Source organism: Gymnogyps californianus, chromosome 1, assembly GCF_018139145.2.
Source record: "Gymnogyps californianus isolate 813 chromosome 1, ASM1813914v2, whole genome shotgun sequence".
Lineage (NCBI taxonomy): Eukaryota > Metazoa > Chordata > Aves > Accipitriformes > Cathartidae > Gymnogyps > Gymnogyps californianus.
This window is the reverse complement of record NC_059471.1, coordinates 149,780,544-149,799,498: the sequence shown is the minus strand read 5'-3', so window position 1 is coordinate 149,799,498 and position 18,955 is coordinate 149,780,544. Positions and strand designations below refer to the sequence as shown.

At 40.5% G+C, this 18,955-nt stretch overlaps 1 protein-coding gene across 2 annotated transcripts in view; it reads left to right on the top strand.

Annotated features, from left to right (window-relative positions):
* Nucleotides 1–18,955, top strand: part of CACNA1C (calcium voltage-gated channel subunit alpha1 C) — a 487,530-nt gene that overhangs the window by 312,489 nt on the left and 156,086 nt on the right. For both annotated transcript variants that reach the window (XM_050892845.1, XM_050892854.1), the window contains exons 6-7: nucleotides 5,266–5,427; nucleotides 7,334–7,530. In XM_050892845.1, the coding sequence (XP_050748802.1) occupies nucleotides 5,266–5,427; nucleotides 7,334–7,530 (359 nt within the window). The remainder of the gene's footprint in view (nucleotides 1–5,265; nucleotides 5,428–7,333; nucleotides 7,531–18,955) is intronic.

Sequence of the window (18,955 nt, the reverse complement as noted above, 5' to 3'; positions counted from 1 at the left end):
CTTTGGGGAATATTACTGGTTATATTGCTTGTGCTTTGGAAATAGAGATAACTGTAGTGGCAGTCTCTTAGTGTATCATCAGAAATAACCGTGATTTGTGGGTAGGCCTAGCTCGTGGCTGGGGATGGTGCATAAACTCTACCACTTAAGAGTGGTTCCCAGAAGTGATCTGACTCAGGCACTGTGCTGAGTCACAAATCCTCCCCTGCTTCCTCCTTGCTTGCAGAAAGTAGTAGTTTTCTTCTGAACTATATTAGCAGAAAAATAATTACCTCCCACGCCCTTGGGCACTGGCTTAAGTATGAAAATCTGTGTGTGTTTGTGTGTTTAGCAGGAGGCAGAGGAGGGATGGATGGAGTTGAAAGTCCTCTCCTTTCCCTTTTATTCCTGCTCATTTCCAGAAGGTCATTTGTATGAGACCATGCCTGCTCATACTCCTGGTTCAGGCAGTGTCACGGTGTAGGCAAAATATAGCCCTGCAAAACCAATGAAGGAGTAGACTCTGGATACGCTTTCTCTGAAGATCTGGACTACTAATATGATGAGAACAGGAAACCACCCTGTCCAGCAAACAAAGTTTGATCCAAAATTGAAGACACATGAAAATGAGAGACAGAGCTGTGCTTGGAAAGGCCTAAATGTTTTTTCTGAGACCAGCCTACCATTAGTTTCCTTGGATAACTTCCACAGCACAACAATGCCACGTGCATTTTAGCAGCTGGGTCTGGTGCACTTTTTTATTTTGTGCCATCTTGCTGAGCATTGGTTGAAATCCAAAAAATCTTGTAAGTGCACAATGGGGTATGTAGGTAATCCCATTGCTTTCGGTGCAGACACTTACATGCTTGGAGATAAGCATGTTCTTCAATAACTGCCTGAATTGATGAGACAGCAACGAGCCCGACTCATGATTGTCTTCGTGAGAGAAAAGTAGAGTATCATATAATAGCTCTAAAACACCTGCAGCATCCCTAACAGCATATTTCCCACAGCTTTGAGAAAGATCAGTGTTGCTTGGTATAAACTCTTTTCCTTCTTTCTTCCCTATTCCCTCTACTCCCCAGTTATGCCCTAAACCTTTGGGTCGATGCAGTTCTCTAGAGGCTGAAAAGGGCTTGACCTGGTATAAAAAGCAATGTTGTTTCCATGTAATAAATATTTAAAACATTTTATCAGTGTAAATAAATGCTAAATTCTGTGAGCCCAGGGAATGGCATTAACGTGTTTTGCTTACTGAAACATTTATGGAGTCAGTGTCAGCCAACAGAATGCAGCCAAGAGATTTTTTTTTTAAAGGTAAACTGAAGTGCTTTTAAAATAAATACTAAGAGCTGTTTAAGAACTTCAATTATTAACAGAAGAAAAGCGTGAGCTGAAAAACTGCAAACAATCCCTTTTGTGGCACTTTTCCTAACCTCTGTGCAGTTATCTCTTTGTCCAGCCTGGAGTGAGCTCCTCAGGGCAGATGCTGTGCCTTCTCAGATGTCTGGAGAGTGTCTAGCACATGGAGAGAGCTTCCACGAATGAATAAGTACATTTAGAATGCCAAATATTTTAAACCCATTTATTTGTATATTTACTTGCCAGGACATAAGTTCAAGACTCTGCATTTATGGTTGGCCAACAATGGCATTGCCAGCCTCTGTAAAGCAGTGTGAAAACACAGCTCTTCACTCTGCTGTGGGAAGGCAGTTATTGGCATCATCTACTTGAAATCCAGAGGCCAGCTTTGCAGTCTGATCAGGTCACCAGTCATTCTGATTTAATTATGATTATAAGCTGCGCAGCTCATTGGCAGGAGTGCAAGCCTTACCTCCACAAGGGAGAAAATGCCAAAGATGTGCAATGGTGTGTTACAGAGAGCATCAGGCAAGTGGGACTGTATTACTCCTGTATTGTGAGCACCCACATTGGGTGATACCTATGTGTCGCAGTGTGCAAAGATTAAGAGCATGCATGAGCTGGGACAGAGAAGTCATTTTTTTATAAGTTCAACTGTCTTTTCTTCCCCTGCACAGGGAAAGAGCATGTAAAAGTGTGTAGAAGTTCTCACCGTTGGTTAGAAAAAGCTTTGTGACTGCATGTAAGGGGATGATTTGCCTTGATTTAGCCTGATCAGAAATGCATCTGATCATCCACAGACACTGATCTGCACTTCTCAGATTTCAGAACACAGATCTGATGTGTTTTGAAGCATGTGGGTTTTTTATTAAAAAAGTGTCTCTGTTTGTTCTACCTACCCATGGCTCTCCCCCAGTCCTTTAATCCTTCTTTATCTGCTCTCCCTGTTCTCCCCACTTCTACTACACCGACTTTTCTGATTGTCCAGGCCTGGTTCCTCATGCCATTCCTTGCAACAGCTATTCATGTTGCAAGTGGCTGCGTGAACTGAGAATAAAGTAACTTAATGGCAGCAGCTATATTGCAGCAATAAGCTTGACAACAATGCAGGGAGCACGGTGATGGGCATATATCCCTTGCCCTTCTGCTAGTAGCATTCATTACATCTTCTGAGAGGACATTTCTAAAGTTGCTACATAGTTAGCGGTTTGAAACTTTTAGAAACTCTCTGAATACTTCAACGGTAATGTATGTAAGCTTGCTAATTAGTGGAAACATCTGGATTTAAAAACAGACTGCCCTAACGGGGTACTGCACAGCACACACATCAATTCATGCTAACAGCATTCAGTAGCTCATCTCTTCTTCAAAGTTGGTTTATTATTCTCAAGAAGCTTTTCTCTAATTAAGCTAGCTGAAGCTCCTATAAATCTTCTTGTGGTACCTGTTCCCCTTGACTGTCTAAACACCTTGTCATCTCATGTTTATGGTGCAAGCCTTTGATTTCACAAGCGCTGCTTTGTTAACACAAAGGGCATTGTTTTGTGCAGATATTATCTTCTCTGGACATCTGTAGTACACTGAAGCACTTTCATGGCGTGGGTGATAATGAAGCTACATTTAAAATGAGAGAGCTTTTTGTTCATCATTGTGTCTGTCCTCAGTACCCTCTCAAGAGCATTGGGTATATCCTATGATGAATATTAAATCAATTAATAATAACAATTAAGGGTAAATTACATAAGACCTGGTATTAGAACTCTTAACCTTGTAATCTTGTCTACATTTTGGATTAACAAGGCTCCTAAAACCACTAAAATTGGAGACCTTTGTTTGCTTTTGTGTAGATTTATTTGAAGCTACAAATATTTCAATCTGCAAAGTTTGTGGGTTTTTTTCAGGTTCATAGCCATCTGTAGTCTTTTAACTTTCTTGTATTGTTGTACATTGTTTGGGAGAAGGTGGGACATTGTTTTAATTGTCTGGTGAATGTTACATTCTTGACTGCTGTAAAGTATTGGAGTGATGTTGATGTGGAGTGCAATTCATTTTCTGTATATATTTACAATTAGTAGACTGAATGAAGTGAACGTCTAGAGGAAAAGGTTGACTGCCTCATGTAATCACAGCAATATTTTTTCCCCAGAGACATTGCTTATACAGAGTAAGAACGTAGAAGTAACTGAGCGAGCAGAACGGCCCACTCTTGTATAGGATGAGTTTTGATCCTGTCAGTATTATACTTCATGTAAGGATCTCTTTGTGAAAGCCAGAATGTTTCATGCTGAATATAACTCCCTTTGGGTAGTAGCATGAACCATTAACAGATAACTGAACTGACTGCAGACACCTGAAAAAATGTTCTGACTAGAGGGATGCTAGTAGCCAGCTTTGGATTACTAGCAGGCAGTGAATGATCTTGCTGGCCTGGCAGCTGATGCCACCTTTGATTGCTTCTGCTGCGCTCCATCGTGTCTGGGCAGCAAATGCAAAGTCTCAGCCTTAGCTGTGAATTGACAAGTGGATTGCCTACAAGTGAAAGTGCTTGTCAGGAGATCTGTCATCCTTATTAGAAAGTATTTAAATTAGTTAAAAAAAAGTAATAAAAATGAAAATCTAAAATCTTAGATGATAGATTTTTAAAGTTAATGGTTATCACAAACTCTCTTGGCAGATGTATAACAGACATTTACAACTCATGAATCACATTTTTCAGAAATCACAGCTAATATCAACTTCTCTGAGGAGATGACAGCATTTGCAGGAGACATTAATGGCTTCTGGCTCTCAGTCATTGCAAAATCATGAGCTCATAATTGTTCTGATCTGGCTATTTGTAGGCTATAGAGTTCTAGAGGTCTCTCAATACTTCCAGCATTAATAACTTACTTGCCAGTGACAGTGGTTGCCATCACTGCCACCAGTGATAATAACTTTAAGACCTTTGTAAATGCAAATCCTTACTAAAGGCTTATGAGGCTGGCTTTGTTACTCTGATTTTACAAATGAGGAGAAGGAGACAGAGGCAGGCCCATGAATCTGCAGCTTGAGTCGACTGCATCTGAGAGTACAGTGGCTTAGTGCTTTAGCAAACTTCGCTACAAGTCATCTTCCCCGGGCCTTTCTGGAAATGTTTGGCTTGCTCATGATTAGGACTTATAGCAGTCTCATGCCTTAACAACAGCCATGTAATAATATTTTGTTCATATCCCTTTCTAGGGACCTGGACAACCTCTGTTATAGAGTGATCCCTAAATCTTGGGGCAAAACCAGCACTGCTGGTTCTGACTCTCCCTCTGTTCAGACTGAAGTAAGGTGAGGTGGATCTGGAGTGCAGGGAGATCCTAAGAGGGCCGGGAGCTCTCAGTCAGTATGGGTTTGGTGGTCCTTCAGCAGCTCAGGCTCTGCCTGAGACTGGCTTGACCTGTGGAAGAACCCAGAATCAGAGTAGGGACATGACTTCAGTTTGCCATCTCTCCCCATGCTCTGGGGTGCAGCTCTGTGGTACCCCAGTATTTGCCCTCTTGTGTGTCTCGCTGTTCTTGTCCTGCTTCAGTTCTGTTTGTTCTTTGTTTTTCCCATGTTTTAACTCTCTTCAACACTGTCTGGGGAACACCTTAGGTCTGGTTTTCAAGAACAGGCAAAATAGCTAATGTATTCCCTCCCCAGGGTGGTGGTATTTCAGTGACAGGTAAGGTAATACCTGCTTTACTTCAGTCTGTGACCCAGGCTGCGTTGGTAAATTTGTGAAATGTTGGGGATCTTCTGGAGGGAGGTGATCTGTAAATGTACATCTTTACATCATCAAGATAATGAGTTCAGGTGAGGCAGAATGAAATAAAAACAACATATTATTGTGCAATTTATAGCCTCTCTAATTTTTGTTCTCTTGCTGATAAGTGCTTCCTTCTGTTCTCTCTGCAGGTCTCCAGGTGGTTTTAAATTCAATTATCAAGGCCATGGTCCCTTTGTTGCATATTGCCCTGCTGGTGCTGTTTGTCATTATTATCTATGCCATCATTGGTCTGGAGTTATTCATGGGGAAGATGCATAAGACCTGCTACCATGTGCAAGGGGGACTGATAGGTAAGGGGAACACTGTCATACACACAAAGCTTTTGTGAGAGAGGCTTTCCCCATATATAATGGAGCATTTGTGCTGGCACAGGAGACAGGTGGCTGTTGCTCCCTGCCGTGTACCTGTTTGGGGTTTCACAGTGGTGGTTCCTCTGTTCTGCTTCTTGGATATGAATCACCTTTGATGTAGCGAGACTGTCTCTAATGGTGAGAGTTTAGCTTGCTCATCTTGGGCACTCAGTTGTTGGCCTGTCTGTAAAGGATACATGCAAAACTGTCAACTCCTGCTGTACACAGTAGTGGAGTTTTTAATGTGGACCTTTGGCACTACAGGCCAGCCTGAGTTCTTTAACAAATCTGCCAGAGGCTCAAGCAACACTAAAGTAGTGATGATTTCACCACTAGCAGACTGAGCTACAAATGAGATGGCATCATGGAAATGAACAACTCTTATACTTTATTATTAATCTTGTACACAAATACATCTTCATTTTAAACCAGTATCATTGTAAAGGAATATCTAATTGAGGCCCAGTACCGTTTTTTTCAATCACAGGCTGTGACTGTGGTTAGAAGTGCAGCTAGTAAGAAAACAAAATTATATTAATGGGAAGAAACTTTTTTGCACCAAATCTATCAGGAAAGAACTTTCAAATTATTTGCAGAAAGAAATCTTCAGATTTCAAAATAATTGAATTGTATTGTCACTCACTCACCTAACCATCTGCTCTTTTTAATTTGATTTATTGACCTTGAGCAGCAATGATTTCCCATGTGGTGGTGCGTGCCAATGTCTAGGACCCAGTTCAGCTCGTAACCAAGAAAATATTGTACAGCAGGAAATTTTCAGAAGTTCTATATTTTCTGCTTTATAATGTCGGCAGATTTCATTTTCTGGAAATGATGCTAGAACTATAATGCATTGTCAGACTGTTTCACATTTTTAAAGTGTATATATCTTTCTCTATACTGCCTGGGATTATTTACATTACAGCATCTAATTCTAATATTGCTGTTTCTGGCATGCTTTAATGATCAGAATGTGATCATAACTTTTGGAAAATTACATTTTTTGCCATATAAGATGAGAAACAAACATAATTATCTGCTCCCACACACATACATACCTGCATCTCTTATAAATGTAGCACTAAGCTCTGAAATCTGTACATTTAAAAAAATTCTATTGCAGGAGTTTTTGTGCTTATAAAAATGTTTTCTGTAGCATTTTTCATACATCAAAGCATTTAGGCAAGCTTGTTGTATGGGTTCCCAGATCTTTGGAAATACCCGTAAAGAAGGTGGATAATCAAGCAGTAATTTGTAGAGCTTCTGAGTGCCACTGGGCTATTGATAAAATGCCACACAGCTTCTAAACTCCAAAAGAGCAGAGCTCCAGAGACTCTCTGCTGTAATTTAGCAGTGGCCCAGCACCATATCAACCTATCTCCAGAGCGCTGAAGCCTGTCTGCTGCAGGGGTTCAGCCTCCTTCAACAGAGTGCCAGTCAGTGCTGCAGTTCCCTTCCAAGATTAACCCAGATGCCAAGTGACTGCGGTATGAAAACACTGGTCATAACATGCAGCCTAAAGAAATGTAATAGATGTGATCTAATGTTCCCACTCATGTTGAAAGGCATGATTTCTTCCTCATAGGAGGGTATGCTTTAAAAAAAAGTCCATCTCAGTTTTGACTGTAAAATTTGACAGCCATTATTTTTACAAAAAGAAAGTGAAGCACAACAAAACATCCCTCTGCCCGTTAAAATTAATACAGTTGCTTGTGTATTCCTAGAGAAGTCTGTCAAATTCACTGCAAAACATATTTGTTAAAATCAGATATCCTTCACTCGCTTATCAGTGTGTCAAATGGCAATTAGTTCCTTCATCTCCTTTTTCTCCCTCCTCTCCTTTAAGATACACCTGCAGAAGATGATCCATCTCCCTGTGCCCCCCAGTCTGCGCATGGGCGGCAGTGTCAGAATGGCACGGAGTGCAAGGCAGGCTGGGAGGGACCTAAACACGGCATTACGAACTTTGACAATTTTGCTTTTGCCATGCTGACGGTGTTTCAGTGCATCACGATGGAGGGCTGGACAGATGTACTGTACTGGGTACGTATCCGAAAATGATAAGTTGAAAGGCCTGCCCATGTGCTACGACTATGTTGAAACTTCAGGGCTTTAGCTTTATTGCTTGTTCTATATAGTGAAGGCATGGTTGCTAGCATGGAGCTTTAATTAACTCAGAATTAGTGGGTAAAATGGGTGGGTTTATCTGGCACAGTTAAATCAAATGTAAATGTTGACTTTCCATTGATATTTGAATGTTGAAAGATGGCACATGGCTTATTCGTTTGAAAATTTGCAATGTACCTTTGTTGAGCAGAATGTCATGTAAAGACCCTCTCTGCAGGAGTGAAATAGCTCATACATCTCCAAATTACTGACACAGAAGTATTTGTGACAGATAACTGTGCACTCTACCCATGGCATTAATGTTACAAAGGCACTATGCTGATCAGCTCGTAGGTTTTATAAGAAAGGCCTCACAAATCCCTTTTCATGATAGCACTACTCCTGATTATGACTTTTATCATAATAGTATTAGAATAAATTCTCCTAACTCTGATATTGGTATTGATCATGGTTACATGTTTAGCCGAAACACGATACTACCTTTAATCTAAATGCAGTCTCATCCTGTCCTTTACCCTAATTCTGGAAGTTTCAATAGCTTTAGTTTCTACCTTGTAATTCCTAATGTGTTGGGAAACTCAGTGGCAATACAATTATACTATAGGAGTTAAAATCAGATTTAGCCTTCACCTGTAAACCAGATATAAACATGTTTCTGGATTCAGCTCTTGCCATCAACTTTTGCAGCAATATGTTATGGTCCAGGAATTTAATTCACACACAGCTCAGTCCTGTCTGTGTAAGGCTAGCCCGGACTCTGACTAACTTTGAAGACTGGCATATTATGACACCTAGTTCTCGAAGATGGTAGGATGTGCTATAATGCATGATGGAATTTAACTCAGGAAGACCCAAAGCACACAAAAGGATAATCTGAACTAAGGCAGCTTGCACTGTTAATCAACATCAGCTTTTCTCTTAAACATGAGCCTGGAGCTGCCTTCTACCCACCAGTGAGTTAGAGTTTACAAGATTTCCCTTTGAAGTTTTAGCTTATCTGCAATAGATAGTCTCTATGTGGAACAGCTAGCAGTTGTCTCTTTATCCTCGTAAATTTAGATTAGAATTGTGACTCTAGCTTCCTTCTAGTGCCTGAGATAAAGGGCAGAGATCAAACCACAAGAGGAGTCTGGGTCTCAGAGCACAAAAATTGCCTTTACTTGAAAAGAAGGTATAGATTAATAAAATAATGAAGAAGAAAAGGAACTGGGTAAAACTACTCCACAGCTCAACTATGTCTATATATAATAAACCTGTCTTTTTATCACATTTAGCTCACATTAGTCCAGTCTTCGTGTGATTGAGAGGATTTACAGGTAGTTCAGGGGAAATAGGAGAGAGTAAAGGATATCAGAAATAAACATGAAAATAGTTTTGGCAGTGTATACCATTTAGTATTGTGAAACCTATCCACAAGTTATCATTGTTTTCTCCAACGGCACGTGTTATGAAAGACCATGCCAATCCCTACACTTTTGGGTCCATGCGTCATTTGCGTGACTGGATGTGAATCATTCAGAACTCAGTTATCAGTTATCTAATAACAGGAGCCAAAAGCATATACTCACTGCTAAATGATTTTCTACCATGACTGTTGCAGATGGTCTGATTTTTTTATGGCATCCCTGCAGCAACCTGGATTTTAGCTGTTGGCTTTTGTTTGGTATTCAGCCAGCTTTTTTCACTGGTTTCCTGAGCTGTTCTTTTTTCTTTAGAGACAGTACGGTGAACTGAGACCTGAAATTAATACAGATTGATGGTCATTTTTAGAGGCATCCGTATAGTTAGCCTTTTAGATTATTGCGTTGATAGAATGCTTGCTTTGGAAACAAAAAAAATATTTGTTATTGTCAGTTCCTTGTTATTCCTAGACAAGACTACAAAAGATAAGAGTTAGTACTGCAGATAAAATTTCAATGATTGAGGAGGAGGAAATTTAGTTTGTAAAGAAAAAAACATATCACCTATGTTTAAGGCCATGAAATACAAAGTTTGCGTAAATACCTGAACACCTGAGCTGACAGACATACTCGATTAAGTTGCTGTCAACAATCCTAAGAGTACTATTGTCCCATATGACTTTTTGTCTCTTTGTGTTATATTGACAAAGTGGATAGAAGTCAGCTCTGATCAGTGTTTGCCATATGGTAAAGAAGGTATCTAAGATGCGATGAGTATTTCCTTCTGCAGAGAGGTCTGTGCTATTTTGGGGACAGATTTTGATTGCGCAATTACTATAGGGCACACCTATGAGAAGCATTGTGGCTTTAATATTTATATGCAGAAACAGTCTCTAAACATTCACACTGTGATTTCATATGTGGGTGTTTCAAACCATATCTATTGTGGTTTATACAGTAAGCTTTATAGTCCATAAAAAGGGCATTCTTGCTTCAGCTAGCCAGATCAAAAGGAAGAGTACTTCTGGACAGTAAAGAATAGAAAAGATGCAACATTTCAGTTTCTGAGCATGAAGGAAGAATTTTAGTAAGTGGGGTAGGATATAAATATATGTTTAAACTTAGTGTGAGCCACTGTTTCTTTAGTGAAATCTGACTCGTATGTAGCTCTACTCCCTGGCCTTTGCCTTTTCAGCCAAGGAAGAGTGGACTTGTCATAGAAAACCCATTGGGGGCTGCATCTCCACAAGAGTGCAGGGATAGAAGGCTATTCTCTTCTCAAGTAGATAACACTTTGAAAGATCTCCTGGCTCCACAGTGAGGTCATGGAAATTAAAATTTGCTTTATTAGGAAATAAATCTGCACAGTTAATTAAATTAGAAATCCAGACTTAAAGATCCCCTCTCTCCAACTACATCCTGAGACAGAGAGTTGGTTGTCCATTTTACACTGAAAGGAAAGTACAGATTGAAGAACGGTGTAAGAAAATGTTGTCTGCAAATCAGACAATTTTGCTGCTGAAAATTTTAGCTGATGATTTTCAGAGGTCATTCCTTAAACTTAATGATGTAAGCTAATGGGTTAATATTAAAAACGCTGAGCATTCAAAATTCAAGCAGACTGTTAGGTTCTTAGCTCCTCTGCAATTCAGGGTAGATACCAAGGTTTGAATCTGGGGTCCTGCTGGGGTCAGTGGCAAAATTCCAATTAATTTCAAAAGGTCAGGATCTCACCTTCTATTTTGCAAAATCTTGATCATACTGTTGAGATCTTCCACATGTAGTCATGTGTACAACATGAGGACTTACAGATGCCTAATCAGGGCCTTGATGTCTGTTGTGATAGTCTTCCAAGGACATATATGTGGATGTAGGGAGTTTCTTTGCTCCCTCCTTAAATCTGAAAATAAGAGCCTGATGTAAAACTCAGCAGAACAAGAGATAAAGCTCTGGGCTGAATTACTTGGCTGGAAATATTTAGACAATGGAGCAATTCCCTTGGTTTGAACTTTTCTATAAGTGCTTTTCAATTATATCTTCCTATTTTCTGAAAAATAGCTTTTGAAAGGTACCTAGATCTCTGCATTCCTCTCAGTGGGAATGGAGGGAGCTTAGCACATTTCAGCATGTTGCCCTGAAAAATATACTAGTAATTTCATGAAACCTATGTCTGTGCCACACTTTGCAAGGTTAAACCTGCATGTTTAAAAGTTAGAAAGCTCTATGACCTTCCACAAGCCCTGGACTCCTAATCCACTTAGTAGCTCTTCAGATTTTACCTTCGGTTTCCTGCTTCCTTCTTCATGCTTCCCCTCATGCCTCCTCCAGCTTTTCACCTCTGTAGTGAAGCCTGTCTCGTCTCTCGTGGAGTACTATTTCCCAGCCTGTGATCCACATCCTCACAAAAAGATAATCAGAGACAGGAAAGCAATAAACTTTTAGTCCTTAGAAGGACTTGACATCAATAAGATCAATGCACTTTCTAATCTCCTCTCTCACTCAGCAGATAAAACTTGTGAGTAGATTGGCTTCTTTTGAAATTTGAAAAAAAAATGTTAGGGAAAACAGTTTGACACTGCTATAGTGGCAGGTAAGATAATTACTTACAAGGAGCCAAATTTTTAATGTGAAATAACTACATTGGACAGGATGAAAATCTGTGCAAAACAACCTTGTTGACTCTTCGCTGAAGAACGGATCTTTGTTGAAGGGAGCGTTAAGTGTTTATAGGAGCATCTCTCTTAGACTGCCTCAGTGTTACAAGGTTTACTTTGTCCCAGTAGAACTGCCAGGTGGCTTTGTCTCATATGCAGTCAGTTCATAGAAGCATTTGAATAGACAGGCAGCTCATGATATGTCACATCATAATTTTTCCTATGCATCGTAGAAAGGTTGAGCTTATTCTCAAAACTCTCCTTAATGTATGATCAGCCAGCATTAGCATCTCGCTCCCTTGTGCAGGCACCAAGGCCCACTTCTGAAGACCCCTCAGTCTTCGAAACTTCCAGCAGCAGATGCAAATCCAAATGCTACAAATTGAGTCATTTGGTATTTTGTAATCAGTCTCTGCTGCAGTCCGTTATTTCTTATTGTCTTGTTGACTAAGGAGGAAAATTAATCCCTGTGCAGTTTGTAACATCCTGTTTAAGTATTTGTAGGCATTTGTTGTCTTCCCTTAATCTTTTTCTAATCTGAGCAGATTCAGTTCTTTCAACTTTCCCTAATGGGACTTCTTTTTAATTATTTTTAATCAGTTTGTTACTGTCTTTCAGGGGAAGCTTCACTTCTGAGTTAAATACAATTCGGACAGTGCCCTGTCTCTAGAAAGGCTTTCATCTTTGCGTGAAATGTGCTTTCTGCAGCTGGAGCCCTGTGATGCTGCATGCAAAACTGCCTAATGCAGCCTCAGTTTTATATGCCTAGTCTCTCCACTCCCCTGCATCTAAGCAATCGTATATATAAATGAAAACAGAGTGCAGAGCAAGTGCGAAACGCAACCATAAGTTTTTGCATTGGGCTATTCACACTGCTGGGTAGTGGAGAACCTGGTCCTGAGATGTTCTGCATGCAGCTTGCCCATTACAGCTTGAATTCTAGGATTGAGTAATTCTACTTCATCTGCTTGATGATTATTAATAATGAGCAGCCTTGAGCCTGCCATCATTTTTGGAGTACTGGCTTTGTCCCATGTCATTTGGGCAACGCTTCAGAATACTTGGTTGAGTCTCTGAAAAGAACATGCAGTGCCTCCAGGGACAGTTTACCTCAAGGCTCTAACTGTAAACTAAAGAGTGTGGTATTATTATAGATGGACTAAAGCCAGGTCTGGATGAGATCCAGGGCACTAACGTTTCCCTGGAAGAGATGCCTGAACTGGCACATAATAAGTTGACTCTCTCAAATTTAACAGAACAATCCTTGGTAGGCTTGCCCAGCCCCTAGGCAAGAAAACATTTTAGTAGCCTGAAACAGTGCAGCAGAGCCACCACAATGTAGCGAGAGCCACAATGTAGTGAGATTCAATCAGTGGAAACATTCAGAAGCATCACATCCCCAAGGACAGCATAGAGTAGCATATATAGATGCAGTGGGTTAAACAGGATGGAAGATCCTTCGGTCTCTGAATCTGTGAGATCAAACTTCCAAGAGTCACTAAATGAGCTTGAAACTGGAGCTTACAGACACCCTTACAATTCCCATCATGAAATCAAAATGGAACAAACTGGACAACAGATGTAATTTACTTTGCTGACAGCATTGACATATCTTGTGAGCTTTTCTCATCCCCCCACAGCCTGTTGCAGCCAATGAGGAAGATGATGTGAGGAATACAGAGATATTGCCACAAAGTGGAAGACATTAAACGCAGAGCTGCAACCCCCAATTTTCACCAGCTGTGTTTTTCCTTCTAACCCTTTATTCTTGCAGCACTTAGGCTTGAATTAGTAAGGCTTTCCATACAAGAGAATGATCTGATTCTAAGAATATATCTGTCTACATGTTTCCATGGTGTTTATTCCCCATCCACCCCCATCCCTCCAAGAAAATGCTGGGCTTTTATTGTTGTGGGGTTGAGGTTTTTTAATCATCTTTTTGGCAGGGTTTTGCATGGATGTGAAAAATTTACAAAGAATAAGCACGCAAGTATGAGCAACCCATCTCTGTGATTGCAGAGGTTATTTCATCTCCATCTGCTGTAACAGTGGTGGGTAAGGGGAGAGGGCCCATAGTTCAGAGCACTGAAGGGCCACAGCATTAATGCACTGAAAAAGCAGTGTCCACGCTTAATTTGCATAAAAGCTGACCTAAATCTGTGTTCCTTTTTCTCATTAACAACTGCACGAGCAACTGTCACGGTTGCCTGTACTGCTGCCTTGAAAGTGAGTAACAGCAGTGACTTGCTGGTTGCCACCTGCCACAAAAACCTGCTGCTGAACATTTGCTCAATGCAAGATAGGCACTTACTGTGTGAAATGAAGTTTTCATGAGCCCTTCAGACCTCAACTTTGGACCTCTCAGTCCTCTTCCTCTATATGGAAAGAAACTCTCCATTACAAATAAGCTTCTTTGGGTTGGTTATGGGGAGGTGTTAATGGAGACCCTCTGCCCAGTGCTCCTGCGTGGGAAGGACCTCTTTAATAGCCCTGTCTTTCTGTTGCCCTTTCTCTAGTCTCTCTTCTTTTGTTCTTCCTTGGACTGTTTCCTAATTGCTGCTGTCTAATCACCACAGAGACCTTTCTTGTTTTAATCTTTAATCTTTTATCCCAGAGCTATAAAATTAAGAGCTAAGCTACTGGGACACTTATATATGACTTAGGATTCTGAGTGCCTCTGTTTGTGGGTGCACTGCTTGGGGCCTACTACCAGTTATTCAAGAACTGATGATCGTTGCGTTCTGAAACAATCATCTTCAGAGTTGTTAAGTTTGGACCCATATCCACTAGACAAATTCACAAATAACAGACTTTGGTTCATTATCTAGACCCTGGGAAAGAAAAAGACAGGAGAATATGCCCAAGGTCAGAACACAAGTGGTGGCTCTAGAACTGACTATTTATAAAACTCATGTTTATTTTGAGTTTAATTTGTTTCAACATCTTGTTTTCAAGACAAAGGTCAATACAACTAAACCCTCACTGATCTTACTGTGAATGATAAGTCTTTCCTGCCTGCAAAGAGAATTAGTCCACTAATATTGGCTTTATTCATTGATTTCAGTGGGATTTCTGCCTGAGCAGGACTTGAGGGCTCAGTATGATGGGTGGTCATACCATCGTAAGCGTATAGTTTAGCTGCGCCTATGGCCTCCTCTAGAACTGTCTCCTAACTCAAATCCTCTGAACTGCACCCAAATTGGAGGCCTAAAACCAATATTGGGCACATCTCCCTAAAGATACAAAGTGACCAGAAGTAGAAAATGAAGGGTTTAGGACTCAATCAGAGGAATATTTACCACAGAACATCCACACTGTGGATTTTTAAAGCATATCTAGAAGAAATCAGTTCTGGACATTGTGCTCATCTTGCCTACTTGGTGTTGCTGATAAGACTCACAAGAAAAACAGAAGGGGCAGTCTTGTCTGCCGATAATGCAGTTGCACCTCATTCAGGCTTTGATAGTAGTTTCTCCAGTGAACCTCTAGTGCTTATACAATATCTGTGAGTGGCTAGTGTGCCTATCAGATGAAGGTTTATTAGCTGTGCACTATGAGTTCTAGATATTGTACATTTTATTTGAGAATTTTGGGTGTGATTTCACAACTGAAAGCTGGCTTCATCATCTAAAATGTAGAAAGGATTTCTAGGAATATCATAGATTGGGAACTGGCTACAAAGGAAACTGGGATATACTGATCAAGTGCAAAAAAAGAAGTGACAGTCATGCCTCCATTTATTAAAGAAGGTAGTGATTATCTACAGCTTACAGTACTGTTTTTCATTATCTTTATTTTTAAGGATTTAATTGACTATGTAAATCAATGAACAGTGTGTGCTTGTGTATTCCTGTGCATGCAGTAATCAATGCTGTTCTGATATACTTGTGGTATAATTTGCTATCAGTCTTCACTGAGATAAATAGAAGCAGTTATAAAACAGCAGTACAGTAAAACAGGCAGAAAATCCTTTCTGGATAATCAGCCATGCAAATGTAAATACAAAATAAACAGAGACAGGAAGGGATAGCCCAGAATTCTAAGATGAAATGAAATCTTTAGATTTGGAAACCCACCATCCTAAGGGATATTTTCATGCTTGAAATCAGCACTTTATTCTTTTGGAGTGAATTTCCAAAGCCTTTAAAAGATAAAAAGGTTTTTAAATAACTGAGGAGCAGTAAAAGATGGAACTGCTGCAGTAGCTATAATGAAAGAACTATGAGCCCTGTGGCTAAATAGCCTTTGGGCTTTTGGATGACTTTTTCAAAGATCAACCTTTCCCTTTTAAAGGGAAAAAAAGCTATACACACTTGCATGGGAAAAAGGCAACGCACATAAAGCTCTGTGACTTTTGCCTCTGGAGGCCTGAATTCAAATCCTGATTAAGTCGCACAAGTCCAAATAGTTTTTGGAGGTCACTACATGGCATTTCTGCAAATTGCAAATTCACCCAACAAGCTAACCCACTCATGTAATTGGTCACATGAGAGAATGGAGAGCCTTAATAGGTGCTGTTACCTGTATAGGGACCTGACTTTGGCAGAACACTGCAGATGGATCAATGATGTGAATCTCCTCTAAGTAGATCTACTGTTCAGGAACCAAGAAGAGTAGTGTCATAAGAAGGCAAAAGTAATGTCACTATTGATGTTAGCTGTTGAGTAGGGAGAAGGTAGGGAAAATGGTCTGTCAGCTATCTGTATCGACAAGCAGAATGGATCAAGAGCAAGGGCTTTGCTTACTGGACTCCAGGCTATGTTTGTGGAAAGTGCTGAAGACCTGCTCAGTCTGGACCTAGTGTCTTTGAGAGCTCTGCCTGGGTCAGTGTATGGCCTGTTCTTTCCCAGCTGGTCTGTATGACACAGTCAGGCTCAATGCAGACAGAGAGTGACCTGAGCCACCATTGGGGGGGAAAAAAAACCCAAACTTTTGAGGGAATAGTCTAGAGGGACTTATTTGCATCCTCAAAGTGCAGCAGTTCCAGCACACTCTAGAAAGTAAGTTGCTTTATCACTTGGCAATAAATGAATTTCAATATTTCACTTTTGGGTAACATGTTCTATGCTAAACTGAATTGAAATACATTTAATTATTTTTTTCTCTTTTACATATTAAACCTGGAGAAAGGGAGTGAGGTGGCAAAGCAGGAGGCTTATTTGAGCTCAGAATTTGTCTTTGATATAAGGAATTCTCGCTGTGCAACTAGTGTTTTCAGTGGGAGTTCAGAATCCCTGTATTGCCAAACATGCTGCAGAGGTACGTAGCCCCCTCCAGTTTTCACAGAAAAATAGAGAAGTCCCGCAAGAAAGCACAAAGAGTACAGGTGGGATGGGAGGAGGTGTAAATGGTAGCTTCCTGATTATTTCTGTTTTCCCTTTCACTTTTCAGATAGTTGATTTGCTGTGGTAATCCATGTCGCTTTAGAACATTACTAGTGCTAATAAATGTTGCAACTTCGTGAAAACAAAACCCAGTAACACTGCTGTTTTCTTTAAGTCAAGGGAGAGCCTAACTTTTTTCCCTCTATTTTGAAATGGGCAGTCTGAAGTCAAATGCCAGTGGCCTTTGCGATCAGTTGAAGTTGTACAGTAAACTTGTGTGAAGGCCATTTAAAATTACAGATTTAATTAAGACAGTAGTAAACACACCCAAGTCAATATTGCCCCTCCTACCTCTCCAGCAAGCACAAACTATCATGCCATAGAAGTATGGGATCAGCTATTTTCGACAGAAATAGCTTGCAGTGGAAAAACAGTTCAGCTCAATCATTGTGTGCCACAGACATTTTGACCTGCTGGTATTTGAATGCAAGTTTTAATTCTCTTCCCGCTCTCAGACAATGACCTTATATTACCCATAATAGCTCAGTCTGTTAAAGTACAGCTGACTGCAAAAAACAATGTGCACCCAAACTGAAAACAGCTGAAATATGAATATAGAACTTTACCAAAGAATGAAATAATGTTGTGGAGTGCAGTGGTTATATGCTGGGGGCTAAAAAACAGAATGGAAAGATTCAGTGTCAGCATACAGTATCAGCAGTCCAGTGCTAGGTGGTTGGAAGTTGGGGGTTTTTATATGTGTCTCAGACTTTATACAGTCTTTCCCAGCTGAGAAAGTGTGCATATCCTTGAAAAGGTGGGGCCAGTATTTAATGAGTGATGAAAATAAGACTTGGTGCTGTTATAAAGAAATAAGCTTGGCAAATTCTACTGGTAGCAACGCACTTCCCGCATACTGTATGCAACAAAAAGCAAATACAGTTTGTTTCACATCTTTTATGTGTTCTTCACTGAAGGGAGTTCGTATAACAGCAAAATGGCATTCCACTGTGATTGTATAATTTCAGAGAAGCTCAAACAGCTATTTTAGATGTTTTCACTTTGCCATCAAGCAGCTGACATGGTTATAAGGCAGTGCTTCTAGATCTCCACTCGAGCCTTGTTCTTGCACAGGTTGCAGCAGCTTGGTAGGGCTCTTCTGCAGGACTCCTGCCTTTACACAGTCTCCCCAAGAAGTTCAAGCCAGTCAAGGTGTATCTTTTGCAAGAGTGTGTGCTCTCATGACTCTGAGGTTGAGCCCAGTGCTGCTTTCACTTGTCTTCTCTATAGTGCTGTGTGGGAAGCTTGGTCAGTTCTGGACAGTTCGCCCTCTTGTCAGGGAGATCAGGCAGCATAGCAATGAACTATAGCCATACCCAAAGTTTTTCTAAAATAAACCAGGAATTACAGTTCACCTGGGTCAGAGCAGGTGTACTTGGGTGAGGACATCTACAGCAGATTCAACATAGTTTTTGTTAGCAGGGGTGAAGAAGCAACCTCTGCAGACTCCATTTTCTCAGATCTGTCTGTCCCCTTCCCCTTCTCTCTTCTGGGCACATCTTCCCTTGCTGCAGTTTCTTTGATTCTTTCTCAAGGGTTCTCTGTTGCAAATTAATCTCTTCCCTTGATGTTTCTGTTGTCCTCATTGAGGCAGCCCTTTTTTAGTTAATGGCTCCATTTAGCTCCTGCAGAGAGTTCTGTACAAATTGCCAATATTTCTAGCTCAGAGTGGAATTTTATTTTGTTCTTTCCATCACTACAGAGCATACAGAACAACTGGAGAACCAAGGTACACATAGGAATCTTATTGTTCTTCCCAATGCCCATGTATGATGAATCTTGCCTCCATTATTCGCTTTTATCCTACAGTGACCATATAGCAGAATAACCTGTCTGGAGCATTCTCTGTCCTGGTTCATGATCCCTGTGCACTTGTCTTCATCCAGCTCTGTCTTGTCTTTCT